This window comes from Cydia pomonella, chromosome 2 (assembly GCF_033807575.1).
Source record: "Cydia pomonella isolate Wapato2018A chromosome 2, ilCydPomo1, whole genome shotgun sequence".
NCBI classification, from domain to species: domain Eukaryota; kingdom Metazoa; phylum Arthropoda; class Insecta; order Lepidoptera; family Tortricidae; genus Cydia; species Cydia pomonella.
In genome coordinates this window covers 3,957,817-3,984,483 of record NC_084704.1, presented here as the reverse complement: position 1 = coordinate 3,984,483, position 26,667 = coordinate 3,957,817, and the positions used below count along the sequence as shown (strand labels likewise).

Below are 26,667 nucleotides of genomic sequence, written 5' to 3'. Positions count from 1 at the left end.
TATTCAATTCGATGAAATTTAAATCGCTTCTCGGTGAAGGAAAACATCGTGAGGAAACCGGACTAATCCCAATAAGGCCTAGTTTACCCTCTGGGTTGGAAGGTCAGATGGCAGTCGCTTTTGTAAAAACTAGTGCCTACGCCAATTCTTGCGATTAGTTGCCAAGCGGACCCTGCGGCGGCTGTGAACATAACTCAACGAAGTATCTTTTTGTTTTTACATGCTTAAGCATATCGATCTTATCGCGAGGAATACATCTCACAGAACCACTAGTCGTAGTCATAGAAGGAATATATATGGTACTTTGCATTGTTCAGCAAAGTAAGGACATCATCGATATCCCCCAAAGAAGTATAAAACTCATCACAATGATATTCCGACAAACACGCATAATTTGCGGCTTTTATTTGATTAATCGCCAACAATCAGTGAAAAACGAACACTTAAGTGCATGATTTTTCTTAGGAAGAATTCTTTGAAATGGCGCCTGCTCTTTTCTAAGACATGATTTTCTGAGTTATTTGAACTTAACAGATTAAACATTAAAGGTACTAAATCCTGGCGTAATTAAAATAATTGTACCTTAGCGTTTTTTCTTAAAAATTAGATCGATAACGGGAAAAATTATAACGCCTGCGAAAATGTAATAGCAAGCAAAATATAAAATGAGTAAAACTTGGAAACCACAAATAAAATGGCTTATATTATAATTGAATATGAAGGTACAAAAATTGGCTTTTATAGAATTTGTCAATAACCACGGGATTATAGCATAATAAAGTACACCCGCCATTCTGACTGTCAGCGTTGTACTGTTTTTAGGGTTCCGTAGGCAAATGGCAAAAAACGGAACCCTTATAGATTCGTCATGTCCGTCTGTCTGTGCGGTTTTTGATGATAACTTTACCGTGAGGTACAACATTTTTTAAGGAGGTACTAAATAGTACAAATTGGGTACAAAAATATGGTATGCTTTTCATTTGATTTTATTTAGGTACACCCGCCATTCTGACTCTCACTCAAATTTCAGTGGCAAACTTTGGATTTTTCACTTGCATGCCTTTGAATGATATAAGGCAAAGTCTTCTCTTATAAATTCAATGAATTATAGAGTTATATACCTATATTAACATCGGTTTTATAAGAATTAAGGTAAAACAAAATAATTGAGACAAAAACGACAAGTTGATTGATTTATTTACATTCGTTATAAAAAAAAACAAGTGTTATTTACTGGTAACTTAATCTAGGTATAATTAACTTCACAAACGAACACTATTCAATCAATAAATAATTATACTTTTATAAATTAGACACAAAATCGCTCCTATAACAATAGACAAAAGAATAATAATCAAAAAAAAATCATAAAGTGACGCAAATAGTTGAGGGCGTGATTTTTATTTTTACAGTTGACTTAGATTTCGCTCTATGACGCCAAATGTTCCGTGGTACCGTCAACCGGGGTCAAAAGAGATACAAATTGGGAAATAACATTTACCTCATAATTTCTTAAAAACTCCACATAAATTTATGCGATTGAAAATAATAGTAGATTTCGCATTGACACAATTTTTGTGGGTAGTTTTTAAATGTCACTCCCAATATCCCAATTCACGCTGGTTGACGGAAAGTAACTAATATTGTCCGCAAGGCTCGGAAACCTGTGAAGTGTCGGCTGGAAGAAATCCCTTAAAGGGATAAGTTCGCCTTTGTACTGCTTATCCTGTGACATATTTCTGTTTTGTGTTATGTACAATAATGAGTTTATACATACATACATACCAGTTAAATTTCCAACCCGTTATCATGTACTTGGCGCAAAACCTTTTCATTTCGGTTTCGTTCATAAAACCTTTATTTTTAAACCGGTTTTTAGGAGAACATACACACATAAAGTTCATCAGATTAACCGGTTTAGAAAAATAAAACCGGTTTCTCCCTATGTCAGTGTCTTTGTTTACGCGGCACACCACCAGATCGGACGGCCGTCTCGTCGCTCGTCGAATAAACCGGTTTATTTAGGTTACAAAAAAGTTCTTAAAACTTTATAAAAGTCCGGAGTAAAACCGGAATAAACCGGTGTTTACCGCTATTTTTAAAACCGGTTCCGAGCCTTCATTGTCCGTGCTATTTCGTTCAACTGTCAAAAATTAACACATGATCCACATTTTTAGTCCTGTTGCTCCTTCGTCCATCAGTATATCTAAAGCTGCGTTTTCACTTTTCCCCTTATTCATAAACGTCTACTAAAGTTGATAAGCCGCTAATAATCGTTTGTCCCTTTCCGACATATTGGTATGATGGAAAGGGACAAACGATTATTAGCGGCTTGTCAACTTTAGTAGACGTTTATGAATAAGGGGGTTAGTGCTCTGAGCAAACATTTTGTTTAAAGCAAATGCTTGCTCTTCCTATTCACTATTGGAGCAACTGTTTCCATTCGCCGAACGAAAGAACGATTGCTCGCTCAGAACTGTTCGGAACAATAAGTTAAAACGGGACTTTACAGATTAAAGATTATACCAAAATAAATATGACACAGCAATCGATGGCCCCATACTTACATACGCTTTTATATGCGTGTTCGAGCAATCGTTGATGATTAAAACATGTAAAACCAATCAAAAAGTTGGACCAAATCTTATTAAGGGTGTTCCACCTGTCCAATTTCTTGGTCCAATGTGTATTTGCGTCTAACAATTTTGCTTAATGACAGTGCTCAATGCATATTGGACCAAGAAATTGGACAGGTGGAATTACTAATGTGCCGAAGGAAACTTTCCAAAATTGCGAAATTTTCCACATTGGAAAATTCCGGAAACTTCTCATTATTTTGTATGGGATATGAAAGTTTCCGAAACAAAAATGGAAATTTCTTATATTTCTGTGAAATTTTCAAGAAATTTCCGAGAACTTTTCCTATTTTTTGGAAACTTTCCGCAACTTGCACATGGTATTCTACCCATCCTAACGCCTGTAAATCGTACACCTGTACGAGACACACAAAAAACAATCCGCATTTCCAAAATAAATATAAAAAAGAGAGATTTGTATACAGATCTGTTCTTAAAATATACAAAAAAGAAATTATTTTCATTGAATATATAAGACTACTCCATTGTGTTCACTGTGATTAAAATTGAGGTAGCTGATATTGTGTAATTGTTATACTGTTGCATTTTCCTCGGCATTAGGCGGGTCCACACAGAGCGAGCATCCGCGCGAGGCAATTTCGTCGCGCACAAAACGGCCAGTGTAGATGTGCCTCGGCCTTTTCCTCGCCTGAGCGCGCCGCCTAGGCACGTCTACACTGGCCATTTTGTACGCGACGAAATTGCCTCGCACGGATGCTCGCTCTGTGTGGACCCGCCTAATGACAGCTTATCAAGTGTAAAAGAAAGCAGTACGCTAACGTACTGTTTTTTAGCAAAACGACTCGCTAGATTACTCTGAAACTTTGTATATAAAATAGGATAAGGTATATCTATGCCTGTAATTAATTTATGTAGCTTTTGATACCAAAGTTATCGATTTTTTTATACAAAACTTGTTTTTGCTCTATTTCGTTAGGTTTATAAGCTGGAGCTATATAAACTAATTACAGACATAAATATACCTCACGTCATTGTATGTGCAAAGTTTCATTACAATCCAACACGTAGTTTTAAAATGAGAATAAAACTCCGTTCGCATGAGAAATTCGGCCAAGCTAGTTGCTGTCCCCAGTAAACCCTCATTCCAACTGATCCGTACCCAAATTGGACGGAACCTAAATCAAAGAGAATTAAGAAGACCAAGAGTGCTCATTCCATAAAACGGTTTTGTTACCAAAATACTATTATTTTCGTAGTCTACATCTAGCGTCAAGTAGCGGAACTCTCAATACTGCTACTCTACAATAGATGTCGCGGAAAACAAAAAGTCTAATGCTCAACGATTTTCCGCTAATATTATAACCAGAGTAACCGGAACTCTATTTTCAACTCCTACGCTTACTCTGGTCATAATATTAGCGGAAAATCGTTGAGCATAAGACTTTTTGTTTGTCGCGACATCTATTGTCGAGTAGCAGTACTGAGAGTTCCGCTACTTGACGCTAGATGCAGACTACGACAATAATAGTATTTTTGGTAACAAAACTGTTGTATGGAGTGAGCACTCTTGGTCTTCTTAATTCTCTTTGCCTAAGACAACTTCTAGCATCACTACGACCCCTCACACTTCACCCCCTGACTCGCGTTCACCGACATGTCGAACATGAAGGATTTATCCTCGTTACTTATAACTAACTTATAATGATCTGAAGACGGTAAAGGCATGTTGGGCTTCGCGTGGTCTCGCTTAAAGTGACGGCTAAGATGGCTGGTTTGTGAGAACTTACGATCGCATATCTTGCATTGGTACTTCTTTTCGCCGGTGTGGACTACCTGAAAAATAGCAGAAAATCAATCAACTTACACCTTCGAGCAACGCCGGGAAGGGAGACGGCATTCGGACTGTTTCCCCTCTGCCGAAGCATAGGTACGGTCACGTCTGAACATATCGATACGAAAAAAGTGCCAAAAATATGTATACACGACTTTATCGCTCATATATTAAGGTGTATACATATTTACCGATATTTTCAGACGTGACTGTACAACTGTACCTATGGCGGTGCATGTTGTGTCTCGTCCGTACACAAAAAGAGATCGAGCCGTGCGAGATATGTCTTTGACGTGTGTCATTTTCTATGTATTTGTGTCGTCATTACAGATTGGATTTTGTATGTAGTGAGTGAGAAGTGCGACTGTGTGCACGTTGCCCCCCGCAAAAAATGGCAGAATGATTTGTTCGGTAAGATATCGCTTGGGCTCCTCCCTTCCGACGTGTCGGAAGCCGGTGTTGCTCGAAGACTTACACAGATAATAGGGAGATTAAACTGACTGGTTCAAAAAAATGTAACATGCTTTATGTAAAAACATGATGCATGGAGCCAGACGAATAAAAGTAACTTTTACAGTGCATACGTTGCTACTTTACCGCCCTAGCGCGGTAAAGTAGCACCATATGTGCCTATGTCGAAAATTTAAAGGGTCATATGTAAATATAAAAAAAAGAAAATGATACCATTCGAGTCCTTAAATGTTATTGAAAAATAAAATTTAGGACAACTATATACATAAACGCAATATTTCACGGTCAAAATAGCAATTTTCTTGATCTTCCATACATTTAGGACAGACTAATGTAATGTAAAGTCACATTACATTATAATTTTGTTAGAGGCGTTTGAATCGTCGAGTGCGAGCGTCAGACTTTAACTCTCATTTCTGACCTTTGTGTTGCTGAAATGCCATGAGTGCTATACAGATATTTGATCCTCAGGAAAATCAAGATAGATTGACATTATTTACAAAAAACTGTCAAGTAGTCAATTGCATAAATCACATTGGAAAACATATGCAATTGTTTATCTTGTTCTCCTTTAATAAGGTCTTTATTAAATACGATATATACGATTTTTTTCGTACAATCTGCAATACAAAGTATAACAATGTGGCTACAGCAAAAAAAAATACGGGTCTTTTTACCACCCGAATTCTCAATACCGAACGAAGTGGTTCGCGTTACGGTTATAAACGTACGGTTGTAGACCGGCAGTGTTATCCGAATGTTAATTAGAATTTACCATTATCCATTAAAAATTGAACCGTAAACTCTAACGAACGGTTACTGTAACCGTTCGTTAGAGTTTACGGTTACGGTTTACGGAGTAAGGCATTACCTTGTGTTGTTTCAGAGCGGAGGATGTGTAGAAAGTTTTGCCGCACTCGCAGTGGTAGTCCCGCTGGCCCTTGTGTCGCTTGAGGTGCACGTTGTAGGAGCTGCACGTCACGAAGCCGCGGTTGCATTCTTTACAACGGTACCTTTAATAATGCAAAAGAAAATGATGCAGGCAGGGTGTTCATCCTCACACCCTAGAACCTAAATGGTCACGCACTGTGCGGTTTAAGAGGAACTTCCTCCCGCGCACGCTCCGGTTGTGGAATGAGCTACCTGCCGAGGTTTTCCCGAGGGTCTACAGTATGAGGTTCTTCAAAAAAGGAGTGTACAGATTTTTAAAGGGTCGGCAACGCGCATGTAACACCTCTGGGGTTGTAAGCGTCCATAGGCTACGGTGACTGCTTACCATCAGGCGGGCCGTATGCTTGCTTGCCACCGTCGTGGTATAAAAAAAATGCAAAATTATCCTAGTATCGCAACTTCGAAAGATTTCAAAAAATAAAAATACAGTATACTCGCTTTTTAGCGATAAGACCGCCTGTTGTTTACCTCTTCTTTGTGTTGTATTATTTGTACTGTTTCTGTATTGAGGTGTGCAATAAAGTATATTTGTATTGTATTGTAATACTATGGTTGGGTCTCCGAAATTTTAAGTTTTTTTTTTAATACCACGTCGGTGGCAAACAAGCATACGGCCCGCCTGATGGTAAGCAGTCACCGTAGCCTATGGACGCCTGCAACACCAGAGGCATTACATGCGCGTTGCCGACCCTTTAAAAACCTGTACACTCCTTTTTTGAAGAACCCCATATTGTAGCCCCTCGGGAAAACCTCGTTTACCTTTAATGGCTTTTAGCTCCTCCACATTTCGTATAGAACTACTAATTTATGTACAGTGATACTTCATTTAAAAAAAAAAAGTAAAACAAAACAAGGACTCGGTCAATCAGCCAATAAAAAAAAGTAATTTATTGTTGCTAAAAATAAATCGATACAGCGACGAATAAACAAAAAAAGACAAACAAGCACAATATGGACAATAGGGTTTAAGTCCATTAAGGTTACAATATTTATATCAATGAAATATATATATTTTATTTTATTTTTTATTATGATCAAACAGTCGTGCAAATAATATGGTTGCAAACTCTTTTCTTAATTCTAGACCTACAGTTTCCAATATTTACTTAAATTTACAGCTAAACACGATGTGGCACGAGAAAAACAATGTATCTTTAATCTTAATCAAATCTTTACTGAGGTGAGTCTCTTATTTTTAGGCAGGGCTCGGAACCGGTTTATTTTTAAATCCCGAAATAGCAAAATATTTTTAATTATAAAACTCTTTACGTAGGACTGGATCATGTATTTCGGTAACAACTTCGCATTATTAGATAGTCCCATTAAAAATGAAATAATAAACCAAAGAACGAAAAAGAACGTAATAATACCGGTATTTTTTGTATGAAGAAAAACCGGTTCCGAGCCTTATTTTTAGGTTATATTTTCAGAGGTAGCAAACACCAATACATAGGTGAAAACATTGAGGTTTCTCCTCGTTGTGGATGTGTGGTTTATGATAACATACATATAACTGTAACTCACCTAACTTCCTTATTGTGTATTCTGACGTGTATTGAGAGATTGCCAGAGGTCGCAAACGTCTTGGTGCAAAGGTGACAAGAGTAGGGCTTCTCCCCGTTGTGGATCCTTTGGTGGACTTTCAAATCCGCTTTTATAGGGAACCCTGAAGAACAAAAGTTAAATGCTAAGGTCTGTTTATATGTATTTAGGTTTTGACGACCGGTTTGGCCTGGTGGGTAATGACCCTGCCTATGAAGCTGATGGTCCCGGGTTCAAATCCTGGTAAGGGCATTTATTCGTGTGATGAGCATGGATATTTGTTCCTGAGTCATGGATGTTTTCTATGTATTTAAGTATTTATATATTATATATATCCTTGTCCAAGTACCCTTAACACAAGCCTTATTGAAACACTGGGAGGGAGTACATATGGGATCCAGAGGCTTAGTGTATAATTTATAGAGTTAGTATAGTAGTTAACTAACATAGGATTAAGGGAATGTATACTAACACTATGGACATGGTCCGAAATAAAAATAAATTGAATTGAATTGAATTGAGCTTACTGTGGGACTTAGTCAATTTGTGTAATAATGTCCCATAATATTTATTTATTTATTTAGGTGGGGCTAACCCCTTGAACGCCACGCCTATCGTGTGCCACGTCAACGTGAACCTTGTCGGAATACACAAAGGTTGATATTGGGCTGTACCGCGCGCGTAAATTTCCGTATTTGGCGGTCACAGGGCTAAAGTAGCTAATGCACGTGCCATACGCCTACATATTTTGTTTCGCCTTCTAGATGGCATATTAGTTTATCAGTCAAGTTAATGAGACATTCACTTATAAGAGGACTCGAAAATAAATAGGGAGTATTACTGCGATGTTCTGCCGCTAGAGTGCAGCACTAGCAACTATCTTAAACCATAGACTAACTTATACATGCTGTGCCTTAAACTGTTTTTTGACAAGTTTTCACAGACAATAAAATATGACATTGATGCAGCAAGGCGGTTTGTTTACAAAGGGCCTACCGGGTAACACTAAGATCGAAATTAAGCTATCTGCATCTTTGTCGCTCGAATATGCAAGATTTTCTTGTTTCGCGGTAGACCCTCAGATTTTGATGGACTGTGGTAGTAAACATTTCAATATCCATGCTGGTGCCTCTTTTTAAGTATTCAAGATATCTTAATACAGGTATCTTGAATACTTAATAAGAGGCACCAGCATGGATATTGAAATGTTTACTTTAAGTTACTGAATAAATTAATTTTTTTTTTTTTTTAGTGGCGCCCCCTACGCAATTTCGTGTAATATTTCCTATTAAACTCGATCCGTAGGTATCTCCCAACTGAGCTTCATCAAAAATAAAAAGTAAGAGCAATAAAAACCAGCCATTTAAATATATTGAAATCGAAACGGGTCACTCAGTATTTCTAAGTTGCTTAAAAATAAGTGAGTACCCTGTTTTAACATATTCAATATATTATATGTCTGTGTTTCACGGAATTTTTGTTATCAAAAATCGAAAATTTCAATAGAGAACATTTTATAAATCATTGAATTTTCTTCAGACATTAGTACTACTTAAGTATTGTTTTTTTTTTCATATAGAAAATTGTACAGTTACCTTTCCCACATTCCTGGCACAGGTATGTTTTGTCCCCTTTATGCCTCTTCATGTGGATGGAGAGCTGTGCGCTCTGCACGAAGTTTTTGAAGCATACATCGCAGCTGTACAGTTTCTCGCCTACGAACAGAAATGTTAATATGTAACATGTACCGGTGACAAGTAGATATGAAGTCAACAGGACGAATTTTATTCCTGTGCCCCTTCTTAGGGGTCATCCATTAATTACATCACACGTTTAGGGGGTGGGTCTGTCAGTAGAATAATGTTTAGTAGACTGTCATTTCAAATTTGACGACCTGTCTGGCCTACTGCCCTGCCTATGAAGCCGATGGTCCCGGGTTCAAATCCTGGTAAGGGCATTTATTTGTGTGATGAGCAGGGGTATTTGTTTCTGAGTCATGGAAGATTTCTATGCATTCAAGTATTTGTTAAATATAAATCGTTGTCTAAGTACCCACAACACAATCTTTATTGAGCTTACTGTGTGACTTAGTGAATTTTCGTAATTTTTTTGAAAACATTTATTTCATGTAACTGTGACACATACATTTTGTTAGAAAAAAAAAACAGTTTCAAAAGGGTTAGTACTTAAGCCTAAAAATTATATCTAAGAATTATACCTAAACCTACCAGCTACCACTGTATGGAACCCATAGGGGAATGTAGTCCCGCACAGTGTAGCATTAGCGGACAATCAGGCTTATCCCCTATCATTCTTAAGATAAATTAAGGTAATGATGTCCTATAATATAAATTGTTTATTTATTATACTACTACTAATGTTAAGAGTACGGTCATGGAATTTAATTTCAGTACCATTTCGTACCTTCTCACGGTCCCTAGCACCAAGTTACGAAATGGTAATTTCAGTACCATTTCGTACCTTCTCACGGTCCCTAGCGCCAAGTTACGAAATGGTAATTTCAGTACCACTTCGTACCTTCTCACGGTTTCTAGCGCCAAGTTACGAATGGTAATTTCCGTACCATTTCGTACCTTCTCACGGTCCCTAGCGCCAAGTTACGAAATGGTAATTTCAGCACCATTTCGTACCTTCTCACGGTCCCTAGCGCCAAGTTACGAAATGGTAATTTCAGTACCACTTCGTACCTTCTCACGGTTTCTAGCGCCAAGTTACGAATGGTAATTTCCGTACCATTTCGTACCTTCTCACGGTCCCTAGCGCCAAGTTACGAAATGGTAATTTCAATACCATTTCGTACCTTCTCACGGTCCCTAGCGCCAAGTTACGAAATGGTAATTTCAGTACCACTTCGTACCTTCTCACGGTAACTAGCGCCAAGTTACGAATGGTGATTTCCGTAGCATTTCGTACCTTCTCACGGTCCTTAGCGCCAAGTTACGAAATGGTAATTTCAGTACCAATTCGTACCTTCTCACAGTGACAATAGTACGAATTTGTATTGAAATGAAATCTTTTGACTGTACCCTGAGTACAGACCTGTGTGCATCCGTATGTGGTTGACGAGCCCCGTGCGTCGACTGAATTGTTTAGGGCAGTACTCGCAGTGGTATGGGGTCTCTCTTGTGTGTACTTTCTTGTGCTGGAACAGCGCGCTGTACCCTCTGGAAATATAATAGATGAATAAAAATACCTTCATCAGTTTTATACAAATCAATATTTTACGTAAAAAATAAATAAATATTATAGGACATTATTACACAAACTGACTAAGTCCCACAGTAATAAGCTCAATAAGGCTTGTGTTGAGGGTACTTAGACAACGATATATATAATATATAAATATTGATAAATACTTAAATACATAGAAAACACCCATGACTCAGGAACAAATATCCATGCTCATCACACGAATAAATGCCCTTACCAGGATTTGAACCCGGGACCATCGGCTTCATAGGCAGGGTCACTACCCACTAGGCCAGACCGGTCGTCAAAACCGTGACCGAATGATTATGATAAATAAATAATAAATATTATAGGACACAGTACGCTCAAGAAGGCTTGTTTTGTGGTTATATACTCAGACAACGATATATATAAGACATTTGTTTAAATCAGGTTTTTAATAATGCAATTCTATAGTTGGCACTTTATATGCGGGGTGTTTTTTATTACCGGCAATATTTTGCGAGATGAATATATAGGTCATACTGAGCAAACTTACTATAGGGCCACGAAATCACGAGGAAAAAAAAGGCTGTTTCATGAATTTCACTGGTCAAATATTGATGTTTTCTATGACCCAAATTTTTTGGTACCCTGTCCAAATACCTGAATGTAGCGGGGCAGTCCCCGCACTTGTAAGGCCGGAGGTTCGTGTGGCAGATCTTGTGCGCCTTCAGGTTGCTCTTGGTGCTTAGGAACTTGCCACAGATGTCACACTGGTGCGGCAACTTGCTCTCTGGCAGTTGGGGCATTAAATCCACTGGAAACAAGCAAAATAATTAACCAACTACGGATTTTAGAAGGCAATGTATAGTATGAATTTTCTCAAATGATTTTTAGGCCTCAGACCCTAATCTGGTAAACAAAATCCATTGTTTCTTTTATGCGAGCTGTCAGCTCCTGTACTAGCCACGTGGCAAAGCAAAAATGTCCTTTAAAAAGCAACTGTATCGTGATAGTATTAAGGTTAAAATCTATCTAATAAAATAAGCGCTCGCGTACATTGGGATGGTTGATCGTCCTACATTATCAAAACATCAAAATATAAAATAAAATATCTTATGATCTGTTACATAGACTTGAACCTTAATAATATCACGATACAGTTGTTTTCTAAACGACATTGTTGCTTTTTCTAGTCCCTAAGACGGGAGCCGACCGCTCTTGTTTAACAGATTAGGGTCTTAGGCGTTAAAATCATTTCAGAAAATCTATACTATAAACATGAAGCATAAACATGAAGTCTGGGTGACAACCCACGTTAATAGATGGATTGATTGATCATTATTCAGAACCGGTAGTTATGACGATGGATCAAACAAGCAAGGGTTTGTTTGATCCATCGTCTCGGTTCTAATTTTGGAACAAGAAATGGTTGTAATTTTCGATACCTATGGCATTGACCATTTCTTTTTGCTTTGCTGTAGTGCAAAAAAAAGGAATACAAGTAGATTATATATATTTTAAGTTTAGTATTATTTATTTTTAGATTTAGGTTTTAAGTTTTATAGTGTATTCTACAAATTGTGTAGTAATGTTAGTAGATTATTATATTAGTTTTGGAGTCAAAATATTAGTGTTGTGTTTTGTGCAAGTACTCACCTATTTTTTTCCGTCCTCTTCTCTTTTTGGGTTTTCCTTCTTCTATGGTAAAAACTATAAAATAAAATAAATGTTGTTAGATTGTAGGTATTACAACATATAATTTTAGACTTTTTCATAACAAAAAAAATTAAATGATTATATTTTTATTTAAAATCTTTATTAAACTATAATAATAGCCAAACTTATCGAACTTAAAATAAGCACTCATCTAAGATAATGATCCTATAAGGGTTCCGTTTTTTCCTTTCGAAGTACGGAACCCTAAAAATGGATTTAATTTCATACATATAATTAAATATCATAAGAAAATCCAACTCGAATCAACCTAAGCATAGTCACCCAGATTTATTAGTCGACCCAGGTTTATTGCAAATATAACATAACATTAAAACAGTATGTTAACTTTAGAGTGCTTGCGATATGAGAATTTAGCCGTCCATGGCGAAGAAACTGTGATTACATGAACACGGTATAAACTATAATAAATGCTACTTTTTTCCAATAGTTTTTGAGTTACTTCATCCAGTACAATACTAAAATGCTGTATTAAACATTATAAAAAAAAACATGTTAAGTATGGGCAGCTTAATGCTTCTCACCGGACGCGAGCACTTGCGTCTCAGGGATCGTTCTACGCATCGTAAAACAATAAAATCTAAAAATGCGCTTGCTTGCATCCCGGAACCCACGCTAATCCCAAAACTTCGCGCATAGCGAATTTACTTTTGCGCTAGCTTATTCTATAAGGTCCTATGCGGCCAAAAGGGATTTACCGTTTAAAGTGAAAAAAACTGCATTTAACCGATTTGCAAGACCAAATTGATCCTATTAGTGTTCCGTGAACAAAGTTTTGTATGGAACACTTAAGCCTTTGTCCTTCAGTACACCTGCATGAAATACGAACTTTTTCGAGCAAGTGTGATGAAAATGAAGTTGATGCCATGAAGAACCAGTTCACCAAAAAATACTTTCATGAGCTTTGTAATTGCTGAGATAAATCATCTTGATATCTGATGTCAAGATTTACATCGTTATACCTTTAGCCTTCTTCTTCAGCTGTAAATCTCCCAAAAGCATGTTGTCATCATCTGCATCCCATCCACTCTCATTGCCATTGTCATAATCATTGCAGTTCACTTCTGAAAATTAAAATGGTAATTTACAATATTTCAATCCTAGTATTTTAACTTTATGGGAAGAACTCAATCTTTTTCATGTTAATTTCAAAATAATGCAAAGTTAGTGTAGTGTCCATTATTTTGGAATTCTTGAGCTGAGGCAAGCTGTTGTGAGTCTTTAGCATTGAGTGCTGGGAACCCTCTCGGCGGGTTCTCTGTTGGTAGTTGCTTTCCTCTACAAAGCAGGAAAAAGGTGGGATTGGTTACGAGTGTAGGTCGCTATGAAAACATTGGATGGAATATTCATGAATATTTTTCTCTTAGATGGACAGCTCATTTTTAGGGTTCCATAGCCAAATGGCAAAAAACGGCACAGTCATGTCCGTCTGTCTGTCCGTTTTTTTAGATTAAGATTTGTAAACATTGCCATTTCATGGGATGTTGAGTAAAATTTTTACATGCCTATGTCTGCCATGTCAAAAATATTTATAAACTTGGTTTTTAGATTCAACGTATGTTCTGTTTCTGTCATTGTTTTGATATATTCTTTTATTCTTTATTGTATTGCAGTCATGCTCATTATACATTAGGTGTTACAGTTTGAAGATGGTAGGTACATGACACCCTGTAAGGGCACTCAATATTTCTTATATCTAGGTATTTAATACTTATGGCAACGAGATCTATATTTATAACGTTATATTTTATCGACGTTTATGCAATATAAGATATAAAATGTCAAGTTCGTTTATGAATATTATTATAGTTAAATGTGAATACATACCAAGTTTAATATCATCCTTTAAATCATTTTCAGTACTCTCAAAGATTTCATTAATTACATTGCATACTGTATCCACCTCATCTTTAATGTCCACATCATCTTCGTTTTTTACTTCTTCTGCCTCAGTTTTAAGTTCTAATATTTCTTCATTTAATTTATTTTTGTTATCATCATCTTTTATACCATTTATGTTATCTAAATAGTTTCTTAGCCTGTTGTCACTCTCCTCGCATTTCAGATTGAATGCATATGATCGCTTCAATTGACGGCTGCATTCCTTACAGATTGAGCTGGGCAGACCATCATCTTTGGTAGGCTAAAATTTAGTAAATACATATTATACAAGTTCCGTTTTTTTTAATTCTATTAGTTTAATACTATATTTACAAAATAAATTACACACTTTTATAAAATACATTACAATTTAATTAACAAAATCTGAATTTTGGTTCCGGACAGTAAATAACGTAAACAATTTGAAGTTGCTAGCGAACTGAGGGCCTACTGTGAACTCCCTGTCACACTTACGTACCGATGTAAAAGTGCGACAGAGAGGCAACACGTCGAACGTGGTTCGCGGTAGGCCTTCTAGACTCGCGGGACAGAAATAGACCGTCAATCAACAAAAGCGTTTCTGCAATAGAGACAAACATCCCTGACAATAAGCATTAGAAGAAGTACTTTAGGATAATATAGAACTTACCTTAAGCTTAGTGCAGTTAGATAGCATTTCACAGTACAGGGTATTTCTTTTAGCGTAATAGCTGGTGTAAATATCGTATGCTGTTTTGTTAGATTCAAGGCAAATTCGACACATTTTTGTAAGGTCCATTGCTGTAATTTTTATCAGATTTTTAATGTGCTTGGGAGTTAAAATTCCAATAAATATTCTTATTTCTTATTTAGCATGGGGAAAAGGAATATTATTCATACTATTTGTTGAAAAACATGTTTATTCGTCGACACCAACAGTATTTTGACGTCAATTTCGAGGTTGACACTTGCTTTGATTTTGACAGCCCCCTCAGTGCGTACGTTACAATCGACGTCTTGTTTCCGGTTTTACAACGAGCTTCGATTATAATCGATATAAGATTACTAGATGTAAGTATCGATCTTTGTTACTTTATCGTAAAAATAAGCTAGTATGCATCACTAATTGTGACAATTACTGTAAAAAAATGTGAATTGTGTTTTTATTTTTGTCCTTAAAATAATAAAATAAAAATATTCTGGTATAATTGTCTGATTATACTCTAGTACATAAAATAAAATAAATTTATAAATATGTCTGCACTACAGAAAAGCATAATGAAGAGTAAATTGCCGCCCCGTTGTCCAAAATCAGCAAGTGGAAAGTAATTATTATTTCTTACATATTCAAACTGATTTGTATTGTAATATTACTGGGTTTTATTGTGTTGGGAAATAACATAATTATGGAACAATGGAACTTCGCTTAGGATTGTTATTATGATACTGCTTAAAGTCGGCAATTTTTGTTACTATTTTGTGTTTACCATGTGTTTACCATGTTTTATTATTTGGTAGCCGGTATTTTAGCCTTATGATAATATAGAATAAATACTTTTAGTATTATTTTGGCGTTTTCCTTTTCTCTAAAGTTATAAAAACGGAACAACCTTAAGATTAGAATTTTCATATGAGGCAGTAATCCTATAGATAAAATATGTGATACCATCAAATTGAGCCGTAATTATAATTGGCACGACCAGTGTCACCGTAATTTCATTGAACTATAGCAACTGTTCACACATTATAAAATGCACCTAGGGTTTCATTATAAGTAGTGGCCTTAGGCCCAGGCCCTGTAGTAAGCACTAGCTGCCCCTTTCTCAGCCCACATCTTATAGACTGCTGCCCCTAATATCTGGTTGCTCAAGGCTCATGTCTACTCGGCCTTAGGGCAAATCCGCCACTGGTTATAAGCTTTCAGACTTAAATAAATAAAATCTGTCTTTGAAAAATCGTGTACCTTAATTATATCAATAAGAGATAGGCATTTAAGTTTAGTAAACTATTCAATTTGTGTTATTGATTCTGAAATAAGCAATGTGCAAGAATTGCTGAGGTTAAAAGAGAAAATGGTTACTAGGAAACAAATTAAATTATTTTTATAAAAATATTTTTATTTGTGTTTGTCAAAAATAGGGAGTGCTCCCAGTACAGTACTGGTTTTCTATACAAATACAGTGGCGGCTTTAACAATCGCGAGACCCCCGGGTGGCCCTTGTAAAAATCTGGTCTTCGAGGCCCTTGTAAACATGTGATTGGGTTGATGCGAGGCCCCGGGCGACTGCCCTGCTTGCCACCCTCTAAGGCCACCACTGTACAAATATGATACTGGAACCGGGAATTCCTGGTTCTCGCCATTCAAACTCAGTACTGCAAGCATTCCCTAGTCAAAGTCCCTAGTGGTACTTGAGGATTGATAATTTTTTAATTAAATATGCCATTTTTTTCAGACTGGCACCATTTGGAATGGCCCGTCGCAAGGATTACAGCCCTATACCGTGGCAGCAGTACTTTGAGAAGTATGTAGATGTGGAGACGGAAAGCGGAAGTTTCAGGGTGTATTTGTCACCAGAGCCTGACCACTCAAGCAGGCCTCGGTTGGTGACATTGCATGGTGGAGGGTATTCTGGATTGAGCTGGGCGCTTTTCACGGTGAGTTTCAGTTTTAATAACAGTAAATTGTAGTCAAAATAATGTTTTTATCTTTAAATAAACTGTCCATACAGGTAAACTAATTCAGAATTATTGATGTTAAAAACTCACAATTCAACTAAAAGCAAGAAATTATTCTGTGATACACTCTTTATAAAATATCTTAATAATAATGTACTAATTGCTAACTATAGCAGTAAACCTAGGTATAATTTTGCCTATATCTATAGGTAACAAAGATATAGCCAATTGAATACCTACACTTTATTGTATAAGTTCAAGGTGGTGAAAATGGCATATAAAATTTATTGCAGGGAAAACCATCATAGGGTAAAATCTATCATATTTGTATAATTATGTACGCTCAGACACAGTCAGAAAGGAAGAGCTTCACTCCTTCTACTTTACTGACCTGTAAGTGAATTATGTGTACAAATGCAATAGTTTAAGTCAATGAAAGGGCTGGAAGCTGGTCTTCCCTTCTTCTCCAGATTTACCAGTAATTTTAAATGTAATAAAGTCAAAAATTAAATGCGTAAGAACTTTCTGTTGATAGCAATATAATTCTGTTTCCAGGAAGAAATAACGAACATGATCCACTGCCAAGTTATATCTATGGACATCAGAGGGCACGGAGAGACACAAGCTGACAACCCTGACGATCTCAGCGCTGATACTTTAGTAAAGTAAGTAAGTTTGTGTGAATTATGAAAATTCGTAATGTCGACGTTATTTACTCATTGCATAGTGACATTGATATTCAATTATACATATTAAAACCATTAGCCGGGTCCACACATAGCGAGCATTGCGCGCGAGGTAATTTCCTCACGCACAATACGGCCAGTGCAGTGTAAGAAAACGCGCGCGCCGCCTCGGCTGAGGCACGTCTACACTGGCCGTATTGTGTGTGAGGAAATTGCCTCACGCGTATGCTCGGTCTGTGTGGATCCGGCTATTGATGCGTTCAGCTATAGATCTTAAGAATTTTTAAATTCTATTTTGTCTTAATTTCTTGAACGATTTAACAACTGGAGTCGCCGTTAAGAGCTTACCCCTCTGTCGAAAACCTCGGCCAATGGTCATATGTATTGTATGGACTGCCTAATCTGACATGGGTATTTGTACGTTACGTACAAATAGCCATACATTTGACGTGCCCCTCCCGCGCAAAAATCGGCAGACTGTTGTGCAAAAAATTACAGACAAGGCGTCTGCAGTTGTTAAATACTCCGAGCTTCATATAGATTTAAAAAAAAATTAATGATGGATGGATGGATGATGGCTACTAGCGAAACTTGGAAGTTCAATTTTTGCAGTGTCTTATCATGACAGTTTAAACCTTGTGTTTATATCCCAGCGGGTCTACAACGAAATTTCGATTTTCGTATTTCGCGGAATCTGACGATGACAGACCTAATTTGTCCAACTACTCTGTTATTCTAGTACAAAAGCAGAATGAATGCAAATTAGATCATTGTTGGGCAAACTTTTCACGGGCACTGAAAAAAATAGATAGCCGAACTGGTTTTGTAACTTTACTAAGTAACTAAACTACGGTTATAAGAAAATAAACTTTGCATAAATTTACAAACTTATTTTGTAGTGTATACCCAGTACCTGAACACTGATAGCCAAACACGGTTTTGTAACAAGTCCCGGTCCCGGTTTTGTTGTTCGCAAGTCCCAATTTTTGTGTAAACAGTAACCAAAATTTTGTTACAGTTATGCAAACCATTTCTTTCAGTGGGGGGCCAGAAAATTTAAGAAATTTAATATGGCCAGAATTGAATCAAAACTGTATTTTGATTTGCGGTTATCGTGGGCCAATGCCATGTACTAATTATTCCGGGCCGAATAAAAGCCTTTCGCGGGCCGCAACTGGCCCGCTGGCCGTACTTTGCCCACCACTGAATTAGATAGTACCTAAATATGCTAATCAAACTGTATTTTTGTTTTTGATATTTAAAACCAGAGTCAATGGTAAAATTTGGTGGTCGCTCAGATTTTTCTACTACTGTCTTACACTCGTCAGTCGCGCTCCAATTTAAATTTTAGTGTCCAACGAAAGATTCGGTTTCGGCTCAAAAATTATGTTTCGGCCGAAACTATAGGTTTTATTGAAAAATGCTTTTTAAAGATCAGTAACTATGACTTATGAAAGCAACAAAATGACTTATGTTTTTCAATCAATAGAAATAAACGTCAAAATCGCTTACCTACCTTAGGATTATAGAGCAAAATCGAACCTGAAGGTTTTGGGTTCGACAAAAAATCCGGTTTCGGTCAAACACTATTAAATTATAGGTAAGAAACTTACTTAAGTTTTTTTACCTATAACTCACTTGACCAAACTCCATACAAATTGCAGTAGTGATGCCCTTGCAAGTAAATTTCGACTTTTTTCTTACCCAGGGACGTAGAACAAGTTCTACACAAGCTGTTTGGTGAAGAGTTACCCCCCATAGTCCTTGTTGGGCACTCCATGGGTGGCGCTGTGGCGGTCCGAGCGGCATTACTGCCGTCATTGGAGCCCTACGTCCACGGTATCGCCGTCATCGACGTCGTTGAAGGTAAGATGGACTTAGTTGGTGAACAATTTGTCTTTTAAATTAAGGTCTTCGCCAAATTTTTTAGGGTTGGATCTTGTTCCCTAAATAAATTACGTCCAGATGGGAACACTCGGGAAAGAATTACTTGTCATAAACTTACCCCTGGACTAAATTATAGTCAACTGCGCCATATCTGAGTGTTTCCCTCGACGACCTCACATGACGGTCCTGCCAGGATTACAACTAGGCGGGTCTGATCCTAACTGATGTTGAATTAATTCTGTACCACCAAGACAACATGTCTTATGCCCGGTTAACCTTTATTCTTATGCTTCTTAGTGTGGACGTTTTATTAAGGGGGAACATGAGTGGTCATTTTTCCATACAAACGTTCTCGACATATTCCTCTCTGGATTTTGGTCCTATAGTCTGTATCTTTAGGTATTTAAAAAAGGTAAATCAAATCTACCCTCAAATGGCTCCTTAAGGCAGCTGAGGGTAGATGAAAACATTACATGATCAAATAATGTAGGTTTAAAGTCAGGTCGTTCAGTGACAGATCCAGGCGGTTTTGTATTTGGTTGGTTAACCAATAAATATTAAAACTACCCGAAAATTTACAAATTGTTTGTTTACTTTTTTTTAAATACCTAAAGATACAGACTATAGATGTTTTTTTATATGAGTTCAATATTACCAATACTTGTGGCTGTACATTTTTCTTTTTTTGATATTCTTATTTTATTAAGAACTTAAACTTAAAAAAGCGCTCAAAGCGGTCAAATAAATGCGCCATAAACAGACGCCTAGCGTACAAAATCGGTAATGAACGAATGAACAATGAAATAATGAAAACGGTCAGACAGATAATTTCTTTCTCATTCCGATCCCAAAATTTCGTTACGTAACCAATCGTAACGTTTTGGAGGAGGAAAATGTCAAAAACGAAACCTCGATTTCTGAGATTTTTAGCGAGGATTCGCCTAAGCTGCACTGGTCCTTATCGCACTAATTTTAGGAGCTGCCCCCGTCAGCGCGACGGAGATATTTACCCAAAATCCTCAAATTTAAAAAGGGATTCAGCTGGTAAATCCTCTTAATGCTGTTTGTCCAATATGCAGGCACGGCGATGGACGCGCTGGCCAGCATGCAGAGCTTCCTCCGCGGCCGCCCCACGCACTTCCGCAGCATCGAGCACGCCGTCGAGTGGTGGTATGCCAAAACACTCACCCTCTCATTTTTATATTATTCATTTATATTAAACTGAAATAAAATAACTGAAGTAAAATGTCCAGCCCCCGATGAAAATGTTCTCAAATGTTGACACTAATGTTAAAATCTTTTTCACTTTATTTTGACCTGTTAGCCATTTATAAGAAAATTACGTATAGGCAAATGCACATTTGAAATGTTATCTATGGAAACTGTGTTGGCTAATGTAATATCTTTACTGACTTACCTTTATGTGTAATATTCGCTGTTTGTTTCCCTATTAATAATAATAAAAAATAGATGTCATATCAATACCAAAGAATAAATACCTATACTTATGCTTCTAGTGCCCTTGATTGGGGACCGGCGTCTCTGCATTCGGGGCACACGCCATACCAAATAAGTTGGCTAAACGCCTTGGCTTTTACAAGATTGTTTATAACTATAGTTATAGTTACTTGAGAAATTTCGACAATAGTGTTAGTCACTTTTTCTCAAACTAACAATTATTGTTAGATTCGTACGTCGATTAGATAGACGACCGGTCTGGCCTAGTGCGTAGTGACCCTGCCTACGAAGCCGATGGTTCCGGGTTAAAATCCTGGTAAGGGCATTTATCCGTGTGATGAGCATGGATATTTGTTCCAGAGTCATGGGTGTTTTCTATGTATTTAAGTATTTATAAATATTTATATATTATATATATCGTTGTCTACCCTCAACACAAGCCTTATTGAGCTTAATGTGGGAATTTGTCAATTTGTGTAATAATGTCCTATAATATTTATTTATTATGTATTATTCGTTCTTTTAAACATGTTATGATTTTTTGCACGTGCTAAGTATATCTGTTTGAGGTTTTCTAAGTGCTTCTCGGTAAGACTCGTGGGGCTCCCACTCCGTGGTTATCTTGGTCCACTAGTCGTCCGGCATTCGGCAGACATGACCAGCCCAGTCCCACTTCAACTTAGCTGCATTCCGAGCTATGTTTATTATTGGAATCTTAGAGCGTAGCGTGGTGTTACGGTGGGGTGATCCTATTAAAACTTTTTTATTCTTTCAGCGTCCGAAGCGGCCAGGTCAGGAACGTAGATTCTGCCAAGGTGTCTATGCCTAGCCAAATCGTCAAGTAAGTTTTATAAGTTATAAAAGTCTTGTAAAACATTTGCCTCCGCTCGCAAATGGCGGGCATCTAAAGCTTTCGTACCCATTTTTTTCTCTTTAGGTCTTAGGGGCTGCTGATTTGCTTGAAGTTGCTTGTTTTAAAAACATTTTGGTATTAAAAAGAGAACCGAGTTTAAAAAATAGTAAGTTATAATTTTATGATTTTGGTGTAGTGGTTATTTTATGGTTAAATGTTATATTTCTTCCAAAGTCGCTTAACGGGAGAAGATGCAGCAGTTATAATTTAAAAAAAAAATTGTGAGTGTTGTGGAACATTTGGTTGGAAAGAAGTATATTATTATTGATAAACGTATTACATTATACAAAAATAATAATTATCGAATCTGCTTACACAATTTCACAAGTTAGTTTAGAAATGCGACTTACGTGCAGGGAGAACAACCAAACATAAGAAAACATTTTTGTACAAGCTGAAACTGATACGCTTGGCTCGAGCTTCACACTCGCTTAGTCAATCAAATACATGAAATTGAAGTGCAAATTCAAATAATATCTGCATACACATCCAGGGATCGAACTCGGATCGTCGCTGTTACCACCTGTTTCTAAGTGGCTGTTTGTCTACTGCGCCACTATAGGCTACTTATTCTTGAGAAATAATTTAAACAAAAGAGGGCCGTGACGAAAAAATCTTACACTTTTTACGCCTAGCCCCCGCCGCCAACTGGCCGATAAGGAACTTCGTTCCAAAAACAAATCATTATAAGACGTGCGTATGACTGTGAACTGAGTAGTATATTTTTTTTTTTTACTTTCAAATTTAAAAAAGAAAATTATACCATTCGATTCTTTAAATGTTATTGAAGAATAAAATGTATGACAACTATATACATAAACGCAATATTTCAGGGTCAAAATAGCAATTTTCATACATTTAGGACGGACTAACGTAATGTGGCGTTACATTACATTATCATTTTGTTAGAGGTGTTTCAATCGTCGAGTGCGAGTTAGGTTTTAACTCTCATTTCTGACGTTTGTGTTGCTTAAATGCCATGAGTCCTATATAGACATTTGATCCTCAGGAGAATCAAGATAGATTGACATTATTTACAAAAAACTATCAAGTAGCCAATTGCGAACCTCATTTGAAGTCGTTTAAAAACATTTGAGACTCAAATTGTCCGTCGCAGCGTTGAGACGAATCGCCTCGCCACTAACGAGCTGGCCACGCGCACGCCGGAGGAGCCGCAGGCGCCGGCGCCGATGGCGCTCGCGCCGGCCGCCGACTGCATCGCCGAGGAGCCCGAGGACGCCGACGCCGACGCCGACGCCGACTTCACGCCGCCGCCCGCCGCGCCGCCCACGCGCGGCGATGGCGACACTAATATGAGGTACCGCGTAACTACTGTCACAACCTTGGGGCAAACTCATGGTTTAAATACCATACCATACATATCAAACTACCAAAGGTATGTACATTCTTTTCAGATATTTACTATTTTGTTTTACTTCCCTATAGATTAAAAATACAAGATGGACTTTTCTTAATGGGGCACTGAAGATAGCTACCCGAACCTGCTCTGCTGCAGAAATGTCTTAGAAGACCTTTCCCAACTTTATAATTAAAGATTATTAACTTTTGTAGCTTTTAGAAAAAAAAAATTAGCCAGCGACAAAATCGTCGAATTGTCAAAAAATGTTTGATGTATATCGGTGCCTTTTTCTATCCAGGATCAAATGCTTCTTAGGGTTAGGGAACAAGAAAACTCATGAACGGGGAAAAACTTTTTGATACGTTTAGTAAGTATAAAAACCGGAACGGTACCATTACTGAAAATGTTGTTTATAAAAAATGGTTCCTGAAACACCATAGTCGTTTTAAAAGGGGAGCCAGCTTGAAAAATATTTTATCTAATTTTTATGTGACAACTGTGTTGTATGTATCAATGTCAAATTCCAGTATTCTAATTCTAATGATCACAGAGCAAAGCTGCGGGCGGACAGACAGACATCGCGATATACATAAATACACAGTTGACTACGAAATCTTAAAAATTGTTAAATTTTTAAACTTTTTTTTTATGCCAATATTAGGTTTTAATTACAATGATAGGCAACACTGTGTAAAGCTGAAAATTTACAATTTATTTGCTGGCTGTACTTTTTGTCCAAAATATGTAATAATAAATATGTAAGTAAAAAGATCTCCTCTAAGACCATTTACGTCTTCAGTGTCCCATTTAAATCTACCCTGTATAACAGAATCCCAAATCACTTTTCGATTGAGAAAAATATACGACGATATATTGTAATTCGTAGATACAAATGGCGCATCGACCTGTCGAAGACGGAGCGCTACTGGTCGGGCTGGTTCCAGGGGCTGTCGGCGCGCTTCCTGTCCGTGCGAGCCCCGCGACTGCTGCTGCTGGCTTCTATCGAGGGCCTGGACCGGGAGCTCACTATCGGGCAGATGCAAGGTGAGATGCTGCTTTGCGGTTTTTTTCGTGAAAGCGAATGTCAAAAAATACAATACAAATAAAATTAAAAATACACAACTTACAGTAAAGACTAGTTTGAAGAGTATTAGCTCTTTTCCAGAATGACGTAAGGAAGTTTTTGGCATAATTGCGTAGGTTTATTTATTTATTTAATAGTTTATTTTTTTACATAAGTATTATAGTATAACGTAGCCTCTATCTGTTAGTTTCTTTCAAATTAGAAACTTGATATTACCTAGATTTATTCTCATGTAAAATAAGGCTGAAAATGCTGGCTGCGACAGATACTTTTAAATTTGTGTGATTTTTCAGATGTGTCATAGATTGTTAATTTTTCAGGCAAGTTCCAGATGCAGGTGTTGACACGGTGCGGACACGCCGTGCACGAGGACACTCCTGGAGAGGTACGTACGATCAGTCGGCAAGCTATTTGTAAAAAAATTGGGATGTGTACCAATAAAATCCGAAAAAAAGTGAGTGAGTATGAAGCTACCCGTTTTCCTGTCAGGTGGCGCGCGTGGTGGCCGCGTTCCTGCTGCGGCACCGCGTCACGGAGGCCACCGAGGCCGGCGAGCGCATGCAGCTGGCCTCCACGCCCGGCTGCTAGGCCTCCAGGCCTCGACAACTGAGCGGCCAAACCACCACTCGACTTTACACGTGGGGATCTTTTGCTCACTCTGTACTATTTAAATTATTTCATCTAAGATATTAAAAAAATAGTAACATAAACTTGTCATCGGGCAACCTACTCCAATTTAGATTCCTAAAATCAGTCAGAATTTATTTCAAAATTGCCGAGTTGAATTTAGTGGGGCCAAAATTAATTCCGTTTGTTGCAAGTACAAAATGGCGACGTTATTTAACAGCTGTAGATAATCATAAAAAGAAAACACATAAACTAATCCGCCTAGAAATTAATTTTCGACGTATCAATCCTTTTTAACGCAACATCACTCTGGAGTAAGTAATAATCATAACCCTAATTAACTTTGCATAATATATTTATTAGCGCTGTCGGCAGTAATTCTTCGGAGGGTTATCAAACCCATTTTAAGGACCCATTAAGATGCTTCCGACAATTAACAAGGTTTGATGCAATAGATCTTTATGACCACCGTTCACTAAAAGAGTTTCAGCTTTTACCTTCCACTGCCAACGGACTTCGCGGAGCGAGCGAGGAGGGAAATGAGAGCGGAGTCCGTTCAAAACTAGCGTGAGCCATTATGACACAACGGACCTATTTTTACTCGCTCTGTCCGCTCCGCTAACTCGCTCATGAAAGTTCTCGTACGAAAATCAGTGTTGTTAGTCGAGCGGAGTCGAATGACTCTGAACCTGTTTAATCCGCTTCGATCACTCTTATTCAATAGAAGCGCATCTATGCGAGGTAAATGGAGCCCGTTCCTTTAATTAATTAATATTTTTTATTGACCGTTAAGTATTAGAATTGAAAGGCCGAATGGTATATTATTGAAAAGTCTGATTGACTTAAGAAACAGCCTCATTTCATTAGTGTTCTTTAACTAAATACGTAAGTAACGTAAAGGGGTATTGCTTCAAATACCTAACAGTAAATTTTACGTAGGCAATCTATTCTAGCGCAATACTTACGAAAAAAAGGAAATATCAGTTCGTGTATGTACAAGTATATAGCCCAGTCACAAAATTTTTAAATAAACGAAAATTATTTAATGCGTTCAGAGTCCGTGTCCCGCTGATGGGTCACAAAGATACGACCAGGTACGCACTTAGATTAATATAACCATACTGCGAGTTAAATGAGATAATATAGGGATAATTCTTATATAATATGGCTAGTTAGACAACAGCATACAGAAATATAAATTTATTGTTGTAATTCGAGCGCGTGCTTTGCTTTTTTTCTTAGTGACCCATATGTGGAGCATGGACGTGTGATTGAAGTAATTTGCTAGGACGTACGAGGAAATGCATACATGTAGTATGGGGACTGTGAATGTGTTAAAATAAAAATCTATATTTTATTCTGAACATAAATGGAATTTCTCGCTATCATTATTAATTTATTTACTGCAAGTACTTAAAGTATGGATTTATTCTGATTTCTTCTTCCACGACGTAGCGTCCAAAATAATTTCATAGTATTTATTGAGATTTTTTAAACATATAGCTATTTATAAAATACTTTAGAAGAACAATAAGTTATCTTTATATAAGTGACCAGATATGAAATTTCTGTAATAAATCGATTTTTTTTTCGCTTTATTTTCTATTTAATTTATCGTTTATTCATCAATATTCGCTTGTCCGTGCCCCATTCACTTAGGGTCGACGCAGCATGATTTCTTCCATACCTATTCCTCCGTTTAATTTATATTTCATTGATGTAATATGTAATATAGTATGCGAAACACTGATACAATAAATGAACGTTGTAAATAACTAAGTATGTATTATTTAAC

The 26,667-nt window shown here is 37.2% G+C and overlaps 2 protein-coding genes across 2 annotated transcripts; one reads left to right on the top strand and one right to left on the bottom strand.

Moving 5' to 3' along the window:
* Window positions 1-1,180: 1,180 nt before the first annotated feature.
* On the bottom strand, window positions 1,181-15,141 carry LOC133531652 (zinc finger protein 239-like). The gene is made up of 10 exons (XM_061869998.1): window positions 14,852-15,141; window positions 14,149-14,464; window positions 13,284-13,385; window positions 12,244-12,297; window positions 11,248-11,401; window positions 10,453-10,577; window positions 8,988-9,107; window positions 7,375-7,516; window positions 5,771-5,912; window positions 1,181-4,430 (listed from the first exon to the last, which is right to left on the bottom strand). Exons 1-10 carry the CDS (start codon window positions 14,978-14,980, stop codon window positions 4,209-4,211), a joined length of 1,506 nt encoding a protein of 501 aa, XP_061725982.1. The 5' UTR covers window positions 14,981-15,141; the 3' UTR covers window positions 1,181-4,208.
* A 173-nt stretch (window positions 15,142-15,314) lies between these two features.
* On the top strand, window positions 15,315-26,647 carry LOC133531688 (protein phosphatase methylesterase 1). Its single transcript, XM_061870057.1, has 10 exons — window positions 15,315-15,506; window positions 16,635-16,836; window positions 17,413-17,522; window positions 19,252-19,409; window positions 20,510-20,600; window positions 21,664-21,729; window positions 22,919-23,119; window positions 24,048-24,205; window positions 24,566-24,630; window positions 24,735-26,647. The coding sequence occupies exons 1-10, from the start codon at window positions 15,436-15,438 to the stop codon at window positions 24,831-24,833; spliced, it is 1,221 nt and encodes a 406-aa protein (XP_061726041.1). The 5' UTR covers window positions 15,315-15,435; the 3' UTR covers window positions 24,834-26,647.
* The last annotated feature ends 20 nt before the right edge of the window (window positions 26,648-26,667 follow it).